This window comes from Pseudopipra pipra, chromosome 25 (assembly GCF_036250125.1).
Source record: "Pseudopipra pipra isolate bDixPip1 chromosome 25, bDixPip1.hap1, whole genome shotgun sequence".
In the NCBI taxonomy this organism is placed as follows: Eukaryota; Metazoa; Chordata; class Aves; order Passeriformes; family Pipridae; genus Pseudopipra; species Pseudopipra pipra.
This window is the reverse complement of record NC_087573.1, coordinates 2,636,697-2,657,627: the sequence shown is the minus strand read 5'-3', so window position 1 is coordinate 2,657,627 and position 20,931 is coordinate 2,636,697. Positions and strand designations below refer to the sequence as shown.

The 20,931-nt window shown below is 50.1% G+C and overlaps 1 protein-coding gene and 2 long non-coding RNA genes across 4 annotated transcripts in view; 1 reads left to right on the top strand and 2 right to left on the bottom strand.

The window, feature by feature from the left end:
• Nucleotides 1-2,630: 2,630 nt before the first annotated feature.
• Nucleotides 2,631-5,995, bottom strand: LOC135402453 (uncharacterized). The gene is made up of 2 exons (XR_010425129.1): nt 3,613-5,995; nt 2,631-3,492 (listed from the first exon to the last, which is right to left on the bottom strand). It is a non-coding gene; the product is annotated as an uncharacterized LOC135402453 (long non-coding RNA).
• Nucleotides 5,996-6,031: 36 nt separating this feature from the next.
• LOC135402454 (uncharacterized) overlaps nt 6,032-20,931 on the top strand; it is a 41,494-nt gene continuing 26,594 nt past the window's right edge. The window contains exons 1-2 of one of the 2 annotated variants that reach the window (XR_010425131.1): nt 6,032-13,568; nt 13,973-17,128. This is a non-coding gene — a long non-coding RNA (uncharacterized LOC135402454). Of the gene's footprint in view, nt 13,569-13,972; nt 17,404-20,931 lie in introns of those variants that run through there. The other variant, XR_010425130.1, reaches the window with a different exon arrangement.
• Nucleotides 19,493-20,931, bottom strand: part of LOC135402450 (membrane cofactor protein-like) — a 28,298-nt gene continuing 26,859 nt past the window's right edge. The window contains exon 11 of the mRNA XM_064635649.1: nt 19,493-20,542. Within this exon, the coding sequence (XP_064491719.1) occupies nt 20,536-20,542 (7 nt within the window). The 3' untranslated portion in view covers nt 19,493-20,535. The remainder of the gene's footprint in view (nt 20,543-20,931) is intronic.

The following is a 20,931-nucleotide window of genomic DNA, read 5'->3' as shown; positions in this document are numbered from 1 at the left end:
CCGCCAAGGGGTGAGGGTGGAAGGTATGAAGAGGAAGATGGTTGTTGTTGGTCACAACAACCCCCTGCAGTGGCAGAAGAGCGGCTGGAAAGTTGCCCAGTGCAAAAGGACCAGGGGGTGCTGGTTGGCAGCACCTGAACAGGAGCCCAGCTCTGCTCAGGTGGCCAAGATGACCAGTGGCACCTGGCTCATATCAGGAATAGTGTGGCAGCAGGAGCAGGGCAGGGATTGTCCCCCTGCACAGGGCACTGGTGGGGTCACACCTCGAGTGCTGTGTCCAGTCCTGGGCCCTTCAATTCTGGAAGGACATGGAGGGGCTGGAGCGTGTCCAGGGAAGGGAACGGAGCTGGGGAAGGGGCTGGAGCAGCAGGAGAACTGAGGGAGCTGGGGGGGCTCAACCTGGAGAAAAGGAGGCTCAGGGGGGACCTTCTGGCTCTGCAACCCCCTGACAGGAGGGGGGAGCCGGGGGGGGGTCGGGCTCTGCTCCCAGGGAACAAGGGACAGGAGGAGAGGGAACGGCCTCAGGCTGTGCCAGGGGAGGGTCAGGTTGGACATCAGGAGGAATTTCTCCATGGAAAGGGTGCTCAGGCACTGGAAGGGGCTGCCCAGGGAGGTGGTGGAGTCCCCACCCCTGGAGGTGTCCAAGGAATGACTGGACGTGGCCCTCAGTGCTCTGGGCTGGGGGACAAGGTGGGGATGGGGCACAGGTTTGAATTGATGGTCTTGGAGGTCTTTTCGAACCTTAATTGTGATTCTCCCTCACTCTGGGCACTCTGCAATAACCAGCAGTGGTTCCTGCATCAAAGAATTTGCAGGGAGATGTGTGGCAGCCCTGTAGTGTCTCCTCTTGTGGAGGAGCTCCACTGAAGGCAGGAGGTTTGCTGACCTGGGCCCCTCCTTTTGGGGATGCTCAACCCTTCCTAGTGCTTATTCCCTGGCAGAGGCACACCAGGACCTCCTCGGGGGATACTAAATACAGCTAGAAAACACCACCAGCACCTGTTTTGTTGTAGTTTGGCGCGATCTGACCTCTGGCAGGCTGAGCAACAGATGCGGGAAAACAAAATTACTTTCCCAGGGAAAGCTCTCCCAGAGTCTTGATTAGCTCTGGGAGGTGGGACAGGGAGCCGGGGCCCGGCTTTTCTTTTTTGTCTTTGGGCAATTGTTTATCTAATCAGCACCGTGTCAAAAGCTGGAGATCTAATCAAACGTCAGGTGCGTTTTTCACAGCTCAGGGTATGTCCTACGGCCGAGCAGAGACAATACAGTTACAGCCAAGTGCTCTGGCGAAACAAAAGGTTTCGCTAAAGCCTCGGGATTGAGGGAAACGCCGGGAGCGGGTGGCAGAGCAGCGACGGTGCTGAGCCAGCGGAAAAAGCTGCACTTCCAGCTCAGGAAGCTTTTTGCCTGTGTGTAAATACAGGCAGGCTCAGCTCTGCCCCGCCAGAAAAGGACAATTATTATTATTATTATTATTATTATTATTCCTTCCTTATCAAACCCCTTGCATTCCTTCCTTGCCAGGCAGCCTCCTCCATCCCCCGTGGGGTCACAGATGTTTTTGGGCCACTTTGAGGGGCTTTTGAGGGGGCTAAACCCATCTCAGCTTCCAGCAGCAACCTGCTTTCCCACAAACGTGGTTCAGGGTTGATGCAAGTGCTCTTACCTGGTTCACAGTCTCACATCCTGCTCCCACACAATGTGTTTAGCTGGTGGGGACCCTTATATTGAAAATAATATATTAATTAAAGAAATTTAATATAGGGGGATCCTTTGTATGAAAATAAGCTGTGTGGAAACATCCTCCAGGGAAGAATGGTGGTAAATACAAGGTGTTAAATATAAATAAATGTAAATATAAGTATTTATTAAATAGCTATATAAATAGAGATATAAATAGATAAATTATAGAGATAAATGCAACACATCCTTTAAATGACATGTCCATGCTCCTGTCCCAGCCTGGAACAGAAGCAGGAGCCCTGACACCAACCCAAGCAGTGCCCAAATCCTTCTGCAGGTTGAAAGCAAAGATTTTTCCAGAAATGAAGGGATACCTTCAGGTCTGACCTGCCAAAGTGCTGCTGTGAGCTGAAGGTGGCTTACTCTGGGCACTGCTGAAATCAATCAAATTTATCAGAGCAAATAAGTGTTAATTAAGTCTTATTACCAATGTCCCTCAGTGGATGTTCCTTCCCTTCTGTAATAAAGACAGCACAACCCTCCCAGGTGAGAAAACACCTGCCCCGCTCTATTACAAGCCCTTCACAGCCAAACATCATGTCCTGGGACAGGGAAAAGCAGCTCCACCCTCTGTTTGCCGGTTATTAATTTCCTTTTCGTTGAAGTGGAGGGAGGTCACAGCCCCAGACTTAAACACCCCAAGGTTCCTGCGCGACTTTGAAAGAGCAGCAGGTACATTTTGTGTACCAATGCTGCTATCTGCTGGCTGCGCTCTGCCAGAACAGTCAGCACTTGGCTCTAGAGGGCAGCTGGTACTTGGGGATCGGTGCCCAGGCAGAAGCAGCTCCCAAAAAAGGGTGCTGCGCCACCACAGTGCCCCAGCAATCCAGCCCCGAGGCACAGCGACACCGTTATAATGGAATTATAAAAGGCTAATGCAGACAGCATGGGCTTTAAAGTGTGTATTCTAGGAATGGGGAACGTCTACAATGGAATTTCTAGCATGGGTTTCACATCAATTCATTTTCCATCTGCTTGTTCAGTGCTGGATCCTGCAAAAAACCTCGCGTGGGAGTTCCCCAGTAGTCGCTGCACCATCTGCTGCCGGGACATGGAGGAGTTTTGGTCCGAGACCAGGTGGGCTTTGGTGACATCCTGTGTTCCAGCTCAGGTGGTTGATGGGGAAGCAGCTGGTGAAGCAGCACCCGTGGAGCCAGGGCACATCCCTGTGGCTGGAGGGGACCAGCAGTGCCCTCAGCTTCCTCCAGTCAGGCCCACTGGACCCCAGTTTTGGGCCAGCCACAAGCTCAGTCATCATCAGATGGACATAAAAGCATCTCTTGGCTCTGGTAAAAGGTGATGCTCGAGCTCATTTCCTTTTCTTTCCTTTTCTAACCATAGGAAAGAAACCAGCACCGTGTGAAATCCATATCTGCACCAGCTGGATATTTCAGTGGTTGGACCTGGCAGTGGTTGGACTTGATGATCTTAGAGGGCTTATCCAACCTTAATGCTTCCATGATTCTCTGATTCTGTCTTTGCTTTCAAGGTAAATGGAACAGCATCTGGGTAGGGCTTTTCCATCACCCAGAAAAAAATTATATTTACAATTATTTGCATTACAGGCACTTCACGTGTGTTTTAATTCTGAGTCTTTAATCTTAGCCTTCAGATCTATTTAATTTGCTGGTGTTTTGATTTGCAGTAACAGACATAAATGAGATTATCCATCCCTTGAGATGAACTGTCAAAGGCAAATGCTGAGGAATTGGGCTCTAAAAACATTTTAATGTGCTTGTGTTGCAAACCCTGCAATGGAGCCAGAGATGAGCAGAGATCAGTGTGAGCCAGGACTAAGGTCCCAAGGACCACACGGTGTGAGCAGGATCTTGGGATGATGCAGAGCTGTCCCCACGTTACCAGGCTCACCTTATGGTGTTGGGAGAAAAGGAGTTTCACTCCTGGTTCCACTCCTCTGAGTGCAGAAAAAAAGGTCTGAAAACTCCTATCACTTTTTTTCCTGCATTAGACACAGATGTCCCAAGGGCCCTTTTATGAAGAAAATTTATTTTCAAGTTACATACTTTTTTATTCCTATAAATTAAGCAATATGTAACTCTACTGACCCTTAGTTATTTATTTGCTATTTCTGGTTATTGGGGGGGAGGGGAGGTTTCTTCATATTTTTTTTAATCTTCTTGTTTGCATCTTCCTTCTTTCCTTATCTTCTTCCTGCCCCAGAGGCTTATTGCTGCTTTGGCAACATGCTAACGTGTTTAGGAATGATAAGACGTCTAATTAATAGTTTAATTAGCAGTACAAGGTCTTAATAGCTTATTAAAGGAAATACATTCAGAGAATTCTTTTCCTTTCCTTGCCTTGGTACAATATAATTTACCAGCAAATGATAAAACAGTTTGAAACTGCTCAGACTTTCGACAAGGAAAGTGGGGCTGGATTGGTGATTTCACGGGGGATTTTGCACCGCTAATACTATTATTTTGTTGTTGTTGTTTTAAAACAATTTAAGAGATTAACAAAAGCGATCGGGAAGGAGCAGCGTGGCTGTGGTGTGCGGGCAGGAGCCCGAACGAGGAATTAAATCCCTCCTTTCGCGTATAAACAAGTCCTGGGGAAGGTAAACTTGCTCTTTAAGAGGCTCGGGCTGAAATGTCAGGTCGCGGTCGGAGCTGGGGCAGCACAGCCACCCTCCCGCTCCTTTTTCACTTATGTTAGTTTAAAAATCATTATTTTAACCCGAGGCATCCTTGGTTTATAAGCTCCAGCAGAGTACAGCCCAGCTCTAAACCCTCTGGATCCCTCCTGCTTCCAGCAGTGAGAAACTCCAGCGTTAAATCCTGCCGGGAGCAGAGGGAAATCAGAGCGCGTCGCTGCAGCTCGGATTCCCCGGGCCGCCGTGTTTTTCCTCTGACCCACACAAAGATTTCTTTCTAAATTTATCACATCGTTCATCGGCAGTCCCACTTAGCGCAGATTAGGAGGCTGGGCAGGCAGGGCCCATCGGAATGAGGGCAGGGGAGCCTGGAAAAGCTCGCGGGTGGCGAGGCGAGGGCAGGGAATGAGCGGGGGGCAGGTGCAGCCCCATCCCTGCTCCCCACCGGCCTCCCGGCTCCAGAGGATCCTTCCCCGCGGGCTCCCTGCGGCCGGAATGCTGCACCGAGATGGCAGCGCCCCAGCTCCTGGCCGGGTCCAGGGACGTTTTGCTGGTCCCTGGAGGCCCCCGGTGCTGGCACCGCTGGGGAATTTCCACTGGGCTGCGGAATCCTGCCGGCTCTGCGCAGGTCGCGAAGGCGAAGCAGGATTTGGGGAGCACTGGGGAGGGTCTGTGAAGCACCCCCAGGGCAGCTGAGCATCCCTCCACCTCCCCAGGCCTCTCGTGTCCCCCCAGCACATCCTGGGTGACTGAGTGACCCTGGTTTTGTGCCCCGTGGACCCCCACGCCGAGGACACAGACTTGTGAGCCCCATCCTGCCATGGGTGCTGGCTGGTTTTTAGCCACGAAGCCCTGCCCAGGGAGTATGAGCCGTGTCTGGAATCACGCAGGGAAATTATGCAGTTCCAAGGATGGCATAATTGGGAGAACGCTTGACTAGCGCAATTTTCTTGTGTGCCTGTCAGCAAATCACTTAATCTGTGCTGTGCCAAGTTTCCCAGCCGTTAAATGGGGAATGATTATCCCACCACTTCCTAAAAGGGAGTGAGAATAATACCCATTAATGACTGTGGAGGTCCTGGAAGGTGGTCCTGGAGATGTGCAGTGACACACGCAGTGGCTGCAGACCTGGAAGGAACAGGCAGCATTTTAAACCCAACCTTTAAACATTAATTTCTCCTCCTGCTGCCTATTTTTTTTTTGTTTAAGCGAGGAAAATCCCGAAATAGATCTGTGTCTATTTGTGCCGGATTTTCAGAGACTTCACTGCCATCCCCTGGGACGGGACATCCCAGGTCCGCCGGGGAAGAAGAGGAAAATTCCGGGAGAAGGCAGCTCGGTGAGGGTGGAAGGGGGGCTCTGGGGCGAACCCCTCGCCCTTCATCCACTGCCCCCGACCCCCCCTCGGGGACTCGCTGCCTCCTGGGAGTTGTAGTCGGTGCGGGGTGACCTTGGCCCCGCTGCCGCCTCCTCCGCAGGGAGCCCGGGGAGGCCCCTCCGCCTCCCCCGCTCCGCCCCAGCTCGATGCGGCCCCGGCAGCCGCTGCGGCCCCCCGGGAACGGGCCGGGAGCCGCGGGGATGATGATGCGCCAGGCGAGTACCGCGGGCGGGGAGCGGGGGGAGCGGGGCCGCCGGGGCCGGACACATCCCGAGCGCACCCCGCGCACATCCCGGCTGCATCCCGAGCCAGCCTCCCACGCGCTTCCCCTGCACACCCCCTGCTCGTTCCCTGCGCCCCCCGCCGCCATGGTCATCCCCTGCACCCCCCTGTGCACATACCCTGCACCCCCCTGTGCACATCCCCTGCTCGTTCCCTGCGCCCCCCACCACCATGGACATCCCCTGGACCCCCCCATGCACATCCCCTGCACCCCCCTGTGCACATCCCCTGCTCGTTCCCTTCCTTCCCACCACCATGGACAACCCCTGCACCCCCCTGTGCACATCCCCTGCTCGTTCCCTGCCCCCCCCCCCCATGCACATCCCCTGCACCCCCCATGCACATCCCCTGCGCCGCCCCACGGACCCCCCAAAGAACATCCCCTGCGCATCCCGCGCACGCCCCGTGCACGTTCCCTGCACCCCCCCCGCGCATCTTCCTCGTCCGGCGCGCCCCCCACTCACCCCCCCGGTTTATCCGAGGCACCCCCATGCGCATCCCCCGCCTGTCCCCGCACGCATCCCCCGCACCCCCCCACGCAGGTCCCCCCCGGTTTCGCCCCCTCTTCCTCGTCTCGGGGCTCCGCCGCCCGCCGGGACCCCCCCTCGGCAGCCGCGGTTCGGGCCCCAGGCCACGGGGAGGGAGCGGCCGCGGCTGGGGGAGGGACCGGAGCGGGGAGGGATGAGGGATTGGGAACGGCCCCCCCGCCCCGGCCTGCTCTGAGTCGCCAGACTTACGGGGGGTGATTTAAAATCGTCATAATGTGGATAATAATAGTGATTCTTATAATAATATCGATAGCAATAATGATAATAATAATGATAATGATAATAATAATAATAATAATAAGCAATAATAAAAATAATAATAAATAGCAATAATAAAAATAATAATAAATAGCAATAATAATAAATAGCAATAATAAATAATGATAATAATAAAAATAATAATAAATAGCTATAATAATAAATAGCAATAATAACAGCACCAATATAATAATAGCTATAAATAATAGAAATATAAATTAGCAAAATAATAATAGCATAATAATGGCAAAATAATTATAATGGCATAATAATGATAGTAATAATAATAATAATAATAATGGCGATAATAATAATAATCACAATCATAATCTGATCCTGTTACATTTAAACAAAAGGACCCACATGGGTAAAATTTTAGCCAACTCTGCCCAGGCTCACTCCTTCCTAGTGGATAAGCAGGAATGACAGTCCTAGGCCAAATGGGAACATCAGGTGGAATTTAAGGGGTCTCTCACTTTATTTTCCCACAAGGCCAGGGGGGTTGGAAGTTGCTGCTTCACAGCTTCGTGTTCTCTCTGCTTTCCTATTTCGGGGTAATTGCTCCATGTAGCACTGTAACTTCCACGCCATGGGTTGTTACATTCTTGCTCCTTATTTTTGCTCTCAGAATATATGATGCAGTTTCTGTTTGTGGACTGTTTTAATAGCGAGGTGGCTGAGACAAAGTTTACTCAATAAACTTGCCTTTCCCCTTGAGCAGCTTTAGCTTAGATAAACTGGCTGTGAAGTCCCCGTTTAGCGTGGGACTAGGACTGTTTACCATTCATCATTGTTAGTTAATTGCTGTTTGGTTAAATATTTAGTTTGGATTAAGTTCTTTTATGCCCCTTTCTTAAAAAATAATAAATAAAGGTGTGTTTAGCAATGCGGTAAAAGGCTTTTTAGAAGGCTTTTCAAAGACACTCTGCAGGAGGGAAGCTCCATAAAGCTTCTTTTCGGTATTTTGCATTTAAATTTTCTTAGCTGTAGTTTGCTGTGCTGTTATATTTGTAATTAGCCAAGCTGAAGCACCAAGGGCATTGGACTGTTCTCTGGAGTGACTGCAGACTTGTCTTCGCTACCAGTGTCATTCTTTAATCTGAGAAGAAAAAATCATAGAATATCCTGAGTTGGATCGAGTTCAGCTCCTGGCCCCGCACAGGACAGCCCCAAATACAGTTTTCATCGTGGTTTAAAGCCCCCAAGTCCAACTGGTGGCCTGCAGATGGCCCGTGGTTGGTGTAAGAGGACAGTGGGAAGGGCAGGTTTGGGAAAGGCACCGAGGAGGGACTTCACTTAATACACTGAGCCAGCAACAACCCTCCTGCTTTTCCAGCCCTGTGGGGTGTTACTGAGCAGCAGGGTGAGGAGCTGAGTGTCAGGGTTAAGCCCCAAAGCAGGTGGGGGGCTTTCAGGTGTGATTTCAGGTGCCAGGTCCTGCTCCCTGCAGAGGAGAATGGCACCATGAGCATCTCCACCCCAGGGGGATCCCGGTGCCCCCAACCTGCACAGAGCAGCTGGATCTGGTGGGACACAACTCAGGGGAGGCCTGGGAGAGAGCAGGAAGCCCCCACGGCACTGGGGAGGCTGTGGGAGATCAGTGCCCGCTGGAAAGGGCCTTTTTTGGTACAATGCAGCAGCGGTGACCCGGTCGTTACATAAACAAGGGTTTAATTTTGGAACTTTAATATTTAACAGGCTCACGTTTCTTGTGCTCAGACATGTTCTCATGCACTGCCCCTTTGACAAAATACTTCTTACCTACCTCATTGTCCTGCACTGGGTTCGTGATCCATTGGAGGGAATCTTTGTTCCCGGGATAATTCCTGTTCTTAGTGTGACTCTGTCAGACTGGAGCAGGGTTTTATAAGGGTGGCCCTTCTGAGCTCTCCTCTCCCATGAACAGAACACCAGAGGGTGTGGTGATGCCCAGAGCAGCAAAGCCCAGCCTGGGCAGTTACCTACAACAACAGCAGCACTACAAACCAAGGCCCTTTGGAAGGCAGGCACAGGGATCCATCCTGAGCTGGGACCTCCACCAAAAGTGACTTGTAGAACTCACAAATTGTAAGTTATACTTCACCAGCTCCTGCAAGGAGAGAGGCTGGAGGGCTGTTGATCCTCTCTTGCTCTCTGTGGCTTTTCTCTGCAGTCAGCAACCATCCCACACAGGTTGGTGAAGGTAACTCAGGTATCTCCTGGGAGGGAACAGAAGTTCTGCTTGACACTCGCTTTCAGAGGCAAAGGTGGTTTCTCATCTGTGGTCCAGCCCTTCAACCTTGACTGTTCTGTTCTAAAACCACCAGAGAAGTCAAGAGGAACAGGAAACAAATTGCATTGAAAGTGCTTTGGAGGAAGGAGTTACCATGGAGATGGGAAGTCGGGTGGTTTTATTTAAGGTTATTAGGAGGCAGTAGGTCCTTCCCAAAGTGGTCTCGATACCACAACTTCTGTCTTTCTTTCTTTCTGAAGCTGTAGGGCATCTGTGTGTTGGCTTTAGGGGTCTCCCTCGCTGCCACTCTCTCCAATCATGGAACAACTGCATCTCCAGCTTGGAAGTCTGCAGATACAGTAACCCTGAGCCACTCCAGGCAGCCCCTTGCAATGTCAGTTACCCGAGGAGGAGAGATTTCCCCACCCTGTGGTCTGTGAAATGGATTTAGAATCGTAGAAAGGCTTGGGTTGGAAGGGACCTTAAAGCTCCTCTCGTTCCAACCCCCTGCCACGGGCAGGGGCACCTTCCACGTGATCAGGTTGCTCAGGGCCCCATCCAACCTGGCCTTGAACACTTCCAGGGATTTAAAGAAGGAAGCTTTTGTTCTTTGTGCTGTAGGAATGACATTAGTGTTCTGGGAAAGAAACACTTGCCTTTAAACTATGATGCAGCATTTCCTTTATGGTCCTAATCCTTTCTCACCTGGGTGCCCAGGGCGGTGGCCCTCCCACAGCATTCCCAGCCAGGTGGCCGTTTCCATAAACCACTGGGAGAGGGAATAATGCAGACTTTGCACCCTTTAAATACGTTTTAATGGTGCAGTTCTCAGCACTGGCTGTGCTGGGCTGTGAAATGAGCAGGGACTGTGTTTGGCCCCGGTGTGGAACTCCTCTGTGCTGTGTTTACCTGGCCTCCCACAGGTTCCCAGCTCTCTGTGACCGTGGGGCCGTCACGCTGCCTGCTCAGCACAGTTTGTCACCCCAAAGGAATGATGCAAATAGAAGAATTAGCCCTGCCCTGTGCTGGGACTGCACAAATCCATCGTGCCAGGAGCCTGCCCTTCACCCATAGGGAACACCCAGGGAGGAGCACCCAGGAAGCTGCAGCCCTTCCCACATCCTGCACTCCATGTACTGCTGAGTTACACCGTGTCCATCACTCCCTGTGTTCACTTAGGGTTTGTGGTTTGGGTTGGTTGGTTTTTTTTTTCTTTAACCTATCATTTTGGACCTACAAATACTGAATTTAATCAGATAATTTTTTCCCAGCCACTGCACACCATGAGATCCTTCCTTTGCTCCTCACTGTTTTGCCTCAGTGATTTTGTATCATCTCCAAATGTTACCAGCTCACTATTAATCCATTTCCCAGAAACTCCCAATATCCTGGCCTGTGTCTTTAGGCACATTTGGGCACCAGCATTTCAGTTTTCACCTGCACTCAAAGTTTGGTGAATGGTCATCCTAAGGCAGCTCATCTTGGACAACCTCATTTTAACCTCACTGTTCTGAGGCAGGAATGGATTTAGATAACTCAGGTTTCATCCCTGTGGGTGGTGGGTTTGGCATCAAGGCTGTGCAGAACCCAGTGCTCCCTCCTGCAGTGGCCTCACACACACTTCAGCTGCAGCAGAGAGGGGAAGGAATGATCCATCTCCGGCAAAGGAGCTGCAGGTCTCCAGAACAACCTTACAGAAATCACCTGCTACACGTCACCAAGGGAATTCTAACCAGAAAGGCTGGGAAGCAAAGCCCTGGGAGGCCAGAGCTCCCAGGGGGTAGCCCTGATGAAAGAGCACGTGTCAGAGGGAAGCCTGGGATACAGGTCTCACTCATTCTTGGCTCATTGATGTGCACATCTGATGGCCCTATTTTCACCTCTCATATCCCATCTGCTTCCCTGCATTCCCCTTGAGCCCCTCTCCTCACCCCATCAATGGGTGAAATAGGGTACCCTAAAGGCCAGAAGGCACTGTCCTGCACATTTCCCCTTTCACAGACTCCTGTATTCTAATGAATGTCTTGATTTTTCACCCTGCCATAGATGTACCTCTTTGGAAGCCAAACACCCCACAGACCTGCTCTTTCCACAAAATCACACGAGCCACATTCCCGGTGATGCTCCTCTCCCCTGGAGCTGCTGCTGTGTCCATCCACCCTGGCACTCCATCCTCCCGTTGCCAAGGAGCTGACTGTGCTGCTGAGAGCCCTGGACTGCTCCAGCATTCCTGCTCTTCCTCTGCCTCCTCCTCACCTCCCACTCGGCCTCTCCCACAGTTGCGCTGGAAACGGGAATGCTGCAGCCACCACCTCCCATGTCGGGATGTGCACATGGATAATCCCAGTGGTGGGACTGTGAGGAGCAGGGTGTTACTACCACGGGGTGACAGGCACCTCTGCGAGATAACTCAGGTTGCCATGGTTACAGGTGGAAAATAGGGCTGTGGGTTAACTCGGGCCAGCGGCGCACGAAGCACGACATCCCTTGTCATCCTGGCACACCTGAGGCACTGTGAGCTGGGGTGGCACCCCTCAGAAACCCCTGAGTCCCCACCCAGCCAGGTAAAACTTCCCAAAACTTCCCAAACATGAGTTACTGTGTGCAGCAGCCTCAGGGATGGCATCGGGTTGGGGCAGAGCAGCCTCCTGTGGGCAGGAGCCCGTCCCAGCCTTGGGATCTGTTCTCTCTTCTGGGTGCACCCCAAATTTTAGCACCTCGTGTAAGCTCTGATTTTCCTGAGCTTTCACACTCCAAATATTTAAGAGGAATTTTCAGTCAGGGAAGCACTTCACCTGGAGACTGTTGTTCCATCTTGGAGGTAGAGGAGCAGAGGGCACCGGCACGGGCTCCGATGGACCAGCCAGTGATGCTGTTCCTGGCTCCCAGAGAGACACACCACACACATTCCATGAACAGGAGGTACAGGGCCTGCTGGAATGATTCCTCTTGGAAGTATTGCATCCCACATGCTGATGGCCCAGCCCTCGGGAATGAAGTGTGGCAGCGTGGGAATGGATCTGAAGAGCAGAGCCTGGAGTCCAGGGCAGCCACAAATAAATTGTGCTCTATTAATCTCTTAATAACGGGGATGAGCTTTGGTGTGCTGTGCAAAACAGGTATTTAAAGCAGTCTTAAAAGTCTGTACTTACATCACAGGTGTGATATTGTAATATTCTGTACCTTAATCACAATATACCCCCATCTCTGGAAGTGTCCAAGGCCAGGTTGGACGGGGCTTGGAGCAACCTGGGCCAGTGGAAGTTGTCCCTGCCCATGGCAGGGAGTGGAATGAAATGAGCTTTGAGGTCCTTTCCAGCCCAAACCATTCTATGATAATATATTTTTATTTTCTTGGGGTTTTTTGGGGGAGGAATAATAATAGAGTCTGGCTTAGAGGCTTAAACCCTGTCCTTGCCATTCCTCAGGGATCCTGTTTGTCCTTCCCACAGGATGAACGTGAATCCTCAGGTCTCCTTTCCCCTTTAAAGGAGTAAAACAGGCCAAGAAGGAGCTGGTTTATGTGGGGGGTTTTTTTTAAGAGGAAAATAGTTGGCAGGAACATGAGCAAAGCTGAAAGTATTTTCATCTGTTTTGTTTTGTAATGTTTAATGTTTTGTTTTCTACTTTACCAATTATACAAAGGAATCACTCAAAACAAAGGTCTCCCATTCTGAAAAGGGAAAAAATATCTATAGTGGGACTAATGTGACTAATGAGAATTGGCCAAGTAAGGAAAATATCCAAAATATCTTGAAAAATGACATATCTATTTTTTCTTCGGAAAAAAAAAAAAGTTCACTCTCTAATTGAGATTTGTTTGCAAAATAATTCCGGGCTGGGAAGAGTAATCAACTCATGCATAAAAACATTGTCTTGAGAATAATTTTTATTTCGTTACTGGTAGCTTGGATTTTAGAACTTACCTGTGATTTCCAAATGATTATTTCTATGTCCCAACTTTTAAATTTGTGGACCCTTGTTTTACGAAAAGCTACGGAGAGAATTGATCAGGAAAATACGGTTTAAAAATAATAAATCTTGGCAGTTTGAGGACAAAACAGCTGGGAAAGGATCCTCTTCCTGCTCCCTCTTTTTTTTTTACAAGTATTTTTAAAAGATAACAGCTTAGAATTACTTATTTTTAGAAGGCTCTAGAAGGCTCAGCTGAGACCCAGAGGCCACTGTGGCTCAGCGCTGTACAAGCAAATTATTTAGGCCAGTTTATCCCCGGCCAAAATAATTTACAATCCCAGTTTCCAGGCTGAGACAAGAGGGAGAGAGAGAAACCTCAGCCAGAGCTGCCAGCACCAATCCCAGCAGGAACAGCAAAACGCCCCGGTCAGCGCCGGCGCCGGCGGATTCAGCCCAGCTGATGAATATGATAATCCCCAATATGATAATTTTCGGTAATAAAAAGCACTTCAGGAATTTTTTTCTTTTTTTTTTTTTTTTTCTCCTCCAGATAAGAACAAATAATTTGTGGCATCGAGCTTGAAAAGTTCTGGGCGTTCCTTTGGCAGCGGGTGCCGGGTGAGGAGCCGGAGGCAGGCGTGGTGCTGCGTCTGGCAGCTCCCGGGCGCTCGTGGGTGCTGAGCTGGGGTGGGAGTGGGGACTGCAGGGATTCAGATGAATCACAGCACATTTCCCAATCTCTGCTGTGCTTATAAAAGCGCTCACTCCAGGCAGGGGCTGGCAGACACACACATTCAGTGGGATGTGCCCTTGTATCCGCAGGGTTTCCAAGTCGGGGCCAAGGCTCACCTCGTGTAGGTACAAGAGTGGGCACAGGGAGGAGGGATGGCCTTGGACAGGGCACAGCAGTGCTCTAAACAAGCTGCTTAGGAATGTCTAAACAAATTTTTCCCCCCTGCTTATTCATTTTCCAATTGGAAAATATTGCTTTGTTACATTAAGGTCGGTGAAATTTTTATAAGGGAGGTTTTCGTGTACCCGGGGCAGCAATCCAGGGAGCTGGGAGGTGACAGCAGGAGTGACAGCCAGGACTGTGGGACAGCCAAAAACTGTGCTACAGCATCAGCTGGGATACAGGCTCTGTGGGACTGTGTTCTGGAGAGATCAAACAGGGATGTGCAGGTGGATTTCTGTCAGCTCAGGTGAGCGCCCGGCAGCCCACAGGTACCAACTGCTCTGCAGTGCCTCTTCCTCATTTAATTAAAAATAAAAAAGCCAAATCCTGGATCTGTGTTTCAGCGTAAAGGCAAATGAACCTTAAAAAATGTAAATTGAAATCCTTTCTGATGAGCTGCAAGCAAAAATACTGTTGCCCCCAGCACATCCAAAGCCTCAGAGCAACCTGACAGGTGCCAGCCCTGGGGATGACACTGTCTCCAAACAGATCCTGCCTCTGTCATGGCTGTGTCCTGTCATTCATCAGGACTTTGATTTTTAAATAAAATATCCCAACAGGCTCAGCTGGACACTTCAAATGAAATTCATGCTTCTCCCCCTGCGCTTGCAGGAGCAGTTCTTCAGGTAAACCCAAGATATGGAAGGAGTGTTTGGTTACTGCCACAGGAACGAAAAGAAAACCCATAGCGTTCACTCCTGGCTTCTGATTAAACAAAACAAAGTTGTTATAGCTGAAGTGATACGTTTTCTGGCTAAATATTTAAATTGGTAATTAACATACTTCCTTTAGGGTGGGAAAATAGTTGTTTGCCAGAGTTTCGTGGACTCGATGGGAGAAATAAACCGCCGGAGTTTGCAAAACAGAGGCTTAAATGTGTTTATTTCGTACTAAACATTTTGTAACTCTGCCCGTGAGGAGCAGCGAGCGGGAATGTTGTCCAGGAGGAAATAAAAGCAGCAGGGATTTATGGCACGGCCCCGCTCCGGGGGGTTTAACCACGCCAGCAGCCCTGGCACGGGACACGCTCCCCGGCGGCTCAGGGAGCCGGGAGGGTGGTGAGGTTTAAACCTTTAAAACAGCAAAGCACACGGTCCCCGAAACCCAGTTTTCCAGAGGTTTAGTTAACTGGGGGGGGCAGATTTGCAGGCCGGGCGCTGAGTTAAGCCTGTGCTGATCAGCTGGAGCCGAGGGCCGGGGCACTGCCGTCATTCCCGTGCTCCCTCCCAGGACTCCGTGTTCCCGGGTTATGCAACAACGGGCAGCGTGTGCCCCCCGACCCCGCTGCTGCCACAGTGGGCACCGATCCCCCTCTCCATTCACAGCCTCCCGTGCCCCCCACGTGAAACGGGAAACCTGGAAAAAGCAGAAGTGTGGCTGTAATTAGGATTAATCTATTTTTAGCAGGCTGTCTGCTGCCCTGTCCACGCTCCAGCTGAGATGTTTAATTCTGTCCAGCTCGACTCTTTTCTGCAGTGGCACCCAGGACTGGCACAAAAATTTTCTTTTAATCCTTAGATTTGGGGGGTTTTTTTCCTGTTTTGCTTTGTGTGGATACAGTGGTTTTAAAAAAAAGTCCTTTTTTTGCCCACGTGTAATAACTGGAAAATCCAGCACTGAAGTAATACAAAGATTGCTGTATTAAAAAAAAAAAAAAAGTTATACAACGTTTACTATCATTATTATTCATTTTACTATGGAGTTTGGAAACCTCGTCATAGATCAGGAATGTGTTGTACCCTGGGCTGCACAAACAGCACAGAAGGAAAATTGCCTCTTCCAAGCTATATTGGATAAAAACACGCAGTGATACCAACAGGATTTGTGCTAAATGGCATCGGGACAAGATGTTAAAAGACATCCCTGAGCACCTCGTCAGTCACTGACCCCGCATTTAAATATCTGCTGCGCGGGTCTTTTAACCTTTTTTGCGATGTATTTGCGAAGGGAACTTCGTGATTAGCACTTAGGGAAACACCCTGGAACACAGCTGGATCGACATCAATAGACTCCTCCGGCCCCGCCGCCCCCCCGGGAATGTTTGGCTTTTGCAAATATTCCTGCCCCGTGCGAGAGTGGCAGGAGTGGCCCTGGGGAGACACGGCCCCGGGAGGGGGAGTGGGACCTTGAAGCACAGAATAGGGCAGTGGTCGAGTTTTGCTCGCCCCAGCCGTGCTCTCCCATGGGTGCTCCATGGCCTGGGGGTTGGGAAGATGCTCCCCCTTAGGGAAAAAGAGCTTCCCCCCAAAATCGCAGCCCCGGGGGCACGTCCTGCTCCAGGCACGGGCAGGGTGTGGGTTCCTCCGCACCCCACCTGTCCCCCCGCCCGGGCGTTTGAGTGACTCATGAAAGCTCCCGGGTGCTGAGCGTGGAGAAGGGCTATTTCCGTGCTCCCACTGCAATCCCTGCTCCTCCGGCTGCGCTGTCAGGCACCTCAGCACCCCCGCCGGCTCTATTCTTAGCAGCTAATAGCTGAAATAATTCCTTTTGTCTCAGCGCTCTTGGCTCCTTAGGTTTGGAACTGAGTAAAAACCTGCGGCTCGGGGGAGCCTGAGCTGCTCTTGGGACCTCTCCCAGCGCTGGGAAGAGCGGCCGGGGGTCCGGGGAGCGTTGCTGTTCCAACCAGGAATGCTGGACGACAGCGACCAGAGCAGAGCTGCGGGCTGAGGATCCCAAACAACTTGAGCCTGGCTCCGACACAGCTCTGCTTTGAAGCAGCTCCTGCGTTCATGTAGTGCCATCTCTTTGAAAAGGATCCCGGCTTTTCCAGCTGGAAGTTTCTTAGACTTCACAGGGTAAATTCCAGGATTCCAGCTTTTCAAAGGGAGGGCCAGGTTTTCACCTGCAGGCTCCCATTTCAGAGCCTGCTTTACTGCGTGGGCTGGCTTTGCAGTGAGAATGCAAACGCTTTATGCAAATATGACTCCCCAATGCCAACACATCCACGACAGCTCTTGGGAAACAAACCCACACCTCTGGCTTCGCAGGCTTTTGATCTCAGCACCAGCTGTTCCATCCAGTTCCCTTGAACCACCCCCCAGACAGGACTCTGAACCCCCCACCCCACTCCCTGTGCCATGTCAGCCCTGCACACCCCAGCAGACGCACGGAATCAGCTTTAAAACTGTTTGAGAAGGGGTTTATTGCTATTTATCTGCCTGCAGCTCTTCCTCCTGCTGGTTGGGACCCCAGTGAGAGCAACAGCGTGTTCCAAGTGGAACAGGTTGCCCAGAGAAGCTGTGGCTGCCCCTGGAAGTGTCCAAGGCCAAATTGGACAGGGCTTGGAGCAACCTGGGCTAGTGGAAGGTGTCCCTGCCCATGGCAGGGGGTGGAATGAGATGAGCTTTAAGGTCCCTTCCACCCCAAACCATTCTGGGATGCTGTGATTTTATGTGTATGCACTGGGCTGGCAGAGAAAAGGACTCACTTGGCCACACCTCTGGAATTCACTAATTGAAATTGTCTGGAAAACAATAAACCTTTCAGAAAAAAACTAAATGTTTGTTGTGACTCTGTAACTTTTCTCCTGCAGTCACAGTAGGAAAAACACTGTAAAATACCCCTTCATGGATTCTGGTTGCTGCGTTAGCAAATATTCCTATTTTGGAATTCCGAGTCTCCAGTTTCCTGGAAATCTGCATGTCCCGGTGGCTGTCAGGGTGGCACTAAAAGACCATGAACTGTCTGTTGTTCTCTATGCACACGTGAAAATAGAAGGAAGGCTTCAAACTTTTATTTCTGCTTTGCTTTGAAAACTGAAAGGAAGTGTCTCCTCGAAGTAATTCCTTATCCATCTCCTCCCAAAGCCAGGCTGCTCCAGCAGCTCCAGTCTCACATGATGGTTATGTCTCACTAATTGACTGGGGGCCTTCTGGACAATAAGAACTATAATTAAGAGGCACAACTTGAATAAAATCTGGGAGCAAGGAACGCCCAAACCTCCCTATCAGCTTTGACCCTGATTCCACATACAACGTGGGTCAAATTATTTAACCTTTATTTTGCTCAGCCTTCCCATATGCAAAATTTTATTGATTTTAATAAGAAAACATGAGAAACTTGCAGGTTTCCCTAAGCAACAACTAAAATGCCTTTATTTGTGGTCAATGCAGACAATTGTTTTGCTACAGCAAAGAGTTAATTCAAGGGGTTTTTTTAAGGATGATTTTTTTATGACAACAGTCAAAAGAAAAATTTAAAAATTTTTAATTTAATTTGGTGAGGTTTAGGGGAAATAGTCCTGGCAGATGGGCTACATGTTCCTGTTTCTGAAGGTATTCCCTGAATGGAGCTGGCTGGGAAGTCTGTCATTTCACTGAGGTGGTGAGTTGTTTGTAAGGCTGACAAATTAAAGGTCTTGAAAAAGAGCTCCCCCACATCAACACCTGAGAAACGGACTATTTTGCATTTTAAAGCAACTTTTAGGACTCGGGGTTGGTAAAGGGAAGGGACTTTTCCATTCCCCTGCCCACCTCTGCCCGATTCTTTGCTCCCTCCCTTTATCCCCAGCCGCTCCCCCGGGGATGTGCCAAGCCATCCCTTCCGTGGGTGCCGAGGTCGGGGGGTTACAGATTTACAGCTGCCCAGACTTGCTACGGTCTCAGGCAGGAATTTGTTTGGCATAATCGGGGCCTTTGGATTATTTATCTCAGCCTTTTAGTTAAACAGGAACATGCCCTGATTTTAACAATGTGTTTCCTGCAGTGGAGGAAGGTGTGGCCGATGGCATTTAAACCGAAAGCCGAGCCAAGGCTTCGCCAGCAGGAAGCTGGAAGTGCGGGCAGGACCACGAGGGTTTCCTTCATTGTTAAAAAAGACCGAGGGCCTTCCTCAGTGGATGGCCAAGGTTATTTTATCACCCACAAGAGCAGAGTAGCAGTGATGTGCACGAGGGGGAGATGTCTGGAATGTCAGCCTCCATATGTTATTGCTATTAAGGTCATTGCAGCGTGACGGCGGAGAATCGCACGGGACACGCCGGAGAAATGAGGATGAACCTTTAGGTCCAGTTTGGCACAGAAGCAGTGCAAGCCCACACTTCCTGTGCTCACTGAGGAATTGCTCCCTGATCCTTTCATGGTGCTGAGGGAAACTGTCAATGACAGCAGACTTTTGATGTCTGGGGGTTCCATCCTTCCCACTCTCCTCAAGATAAAATTTTCCCCCCCAACATCCAGCCTGAACTGCTCCACTTATAAGTTGTGAAATCTTGTTCCAGTGTCTACACTATAAAAAGTTTTTCATTTTTTTAACCCATGGCCCAGCTGTGATCAGCTGTGAGCCCTCGTTTTGGAACGGATTCTTACACTGCCATTCACATGGAGATACTGATCTCTGCTTCCAACTTCCATTTACCAAGCTTGCTTTCTAGCCCAGGACTTTGTACCCTCATAGGCAGTTCTTACAAAACCAAAGCTCTGTTTCCTGCTTTTAGACTTTGGAGGGAAAAAAAAAAAAAAAAAGGGCAAAAAGAACCCCAAAACCAGTATAAAATATGTACATGGGCTCCACTTAGAAGAGCAGCCTAAATTTCTACTGTGGAATCATGGCCTCTATTTCTTTACAGAAAATGCCAAATTCTCACCAACAGCATCAGAACATGACTTTAATTGTTTTGGGCCTCATTACTCACTTCCAAGTGCTGAAGTTTTCCATTGTGCCAAGTCTTCTTAGTTACACACTTAGTTGTGCACAGGGCAGTGTGGTCTTGAGTCTTCTTGGGAGCCTGAGTGCCACCAGAAGGTACTTAACAGTCAGGTAAACCTAGAAACATTCCAGGGCTGGTGATTTTGAAATGAAAGCAAACCACAAAATGCATGCCACCTTTCCCCTGAAAGCAACCGAAAAGAGATAATTTGAAATAAACCAAAGCTTCATTTTACCTTCTTAATATACCACACGACTGACAAAACTGCTGTGAGCTAAAAGCACCAGTCAACTGTCCCATTCCTGTGGCTCCAAGTGCTTCATCTTGCTCACTCAGAGCTCCGTGGGGCTCATGGCTCCAGCGAGGTGGTCCCCGTCTGCCTGCACAGAGCTGGAGCGGTGCAAACCAGGGGGGAAAACGGGGAACGTGGAAAATCCGCCCTGACCCTGCACGTTGGAGCTTCTGAGATAACTCAGGGGTAACTGAAACCAGCTCAGGCAGCTTCCCATGGCAGCAAACACTGGCCTACTTCAGCGAGGGTGACTCATTTCAGGAGCCGGGTGCTCTCGCCGTCGTTAACCGAAGGAGTTAATCCTCGCAGCTTTGGCCACAAAGTGTATGTGCAAGGCTTGAACTCCCATGGGCTCGATTGCATAAGAAACCATGTATTGTGGCATTTAGTTGATCATGCACTACTTCTTCTGGTCACATGGAGGCTTGATTTCCCCTTGCATCAGCTCCAACAGACTTTTTTGTATTTTTTGTACTGGTGTCTGGCTGTTCGGTTCACCAGGGTCATCCCCTTCACCCCACAGCGGAGCCTGTGCTGCTCTCCCAGGTCCCTGGCTCGCAGGATCCCGTTCCATTTTCTGCAGAATCATATCTGAGAAACCAGGAGCTTGTAATTCTTCTCATTTGTGTCTGTGCGTAACAGGTGTCATTTTCAGTGTAGTACAGACAAATCCCAAAATAGCTCAGGCTCTTCAGACGCTGCAAAGGGAAAAAATAGTGGTTATTTCAGCTTTGGTTGTAGTGAAAAACCCAACGCTCGCAGCCGGCTCTGAAGTCGGAATTAAAATGGCAGATGTAGGTGTGGAACAGGGATCTCTCCCTGGATTCTGTGTTTTCCAATGGACTTGCTGCCTGGCTCTTTTGCGTGCACAGGCCGACACATGAACTCCCTCACACGGTGCTGCCTCTCCATTAGCTCCTTTGATTCCCAGGAGCTGTACCTACCGTGGATCCTCCTCCACACTTTTCCAGTTTTGAGGCTACAAACCGGGCCAGCTCTGCCCCCCCTGCCTGGCGCTGAGCCCGACCGGAGGCACCGGAGTTAATGTGAGGGATTTGGGGGGCAGAGGCAAGGAGAGAGTGCTCAG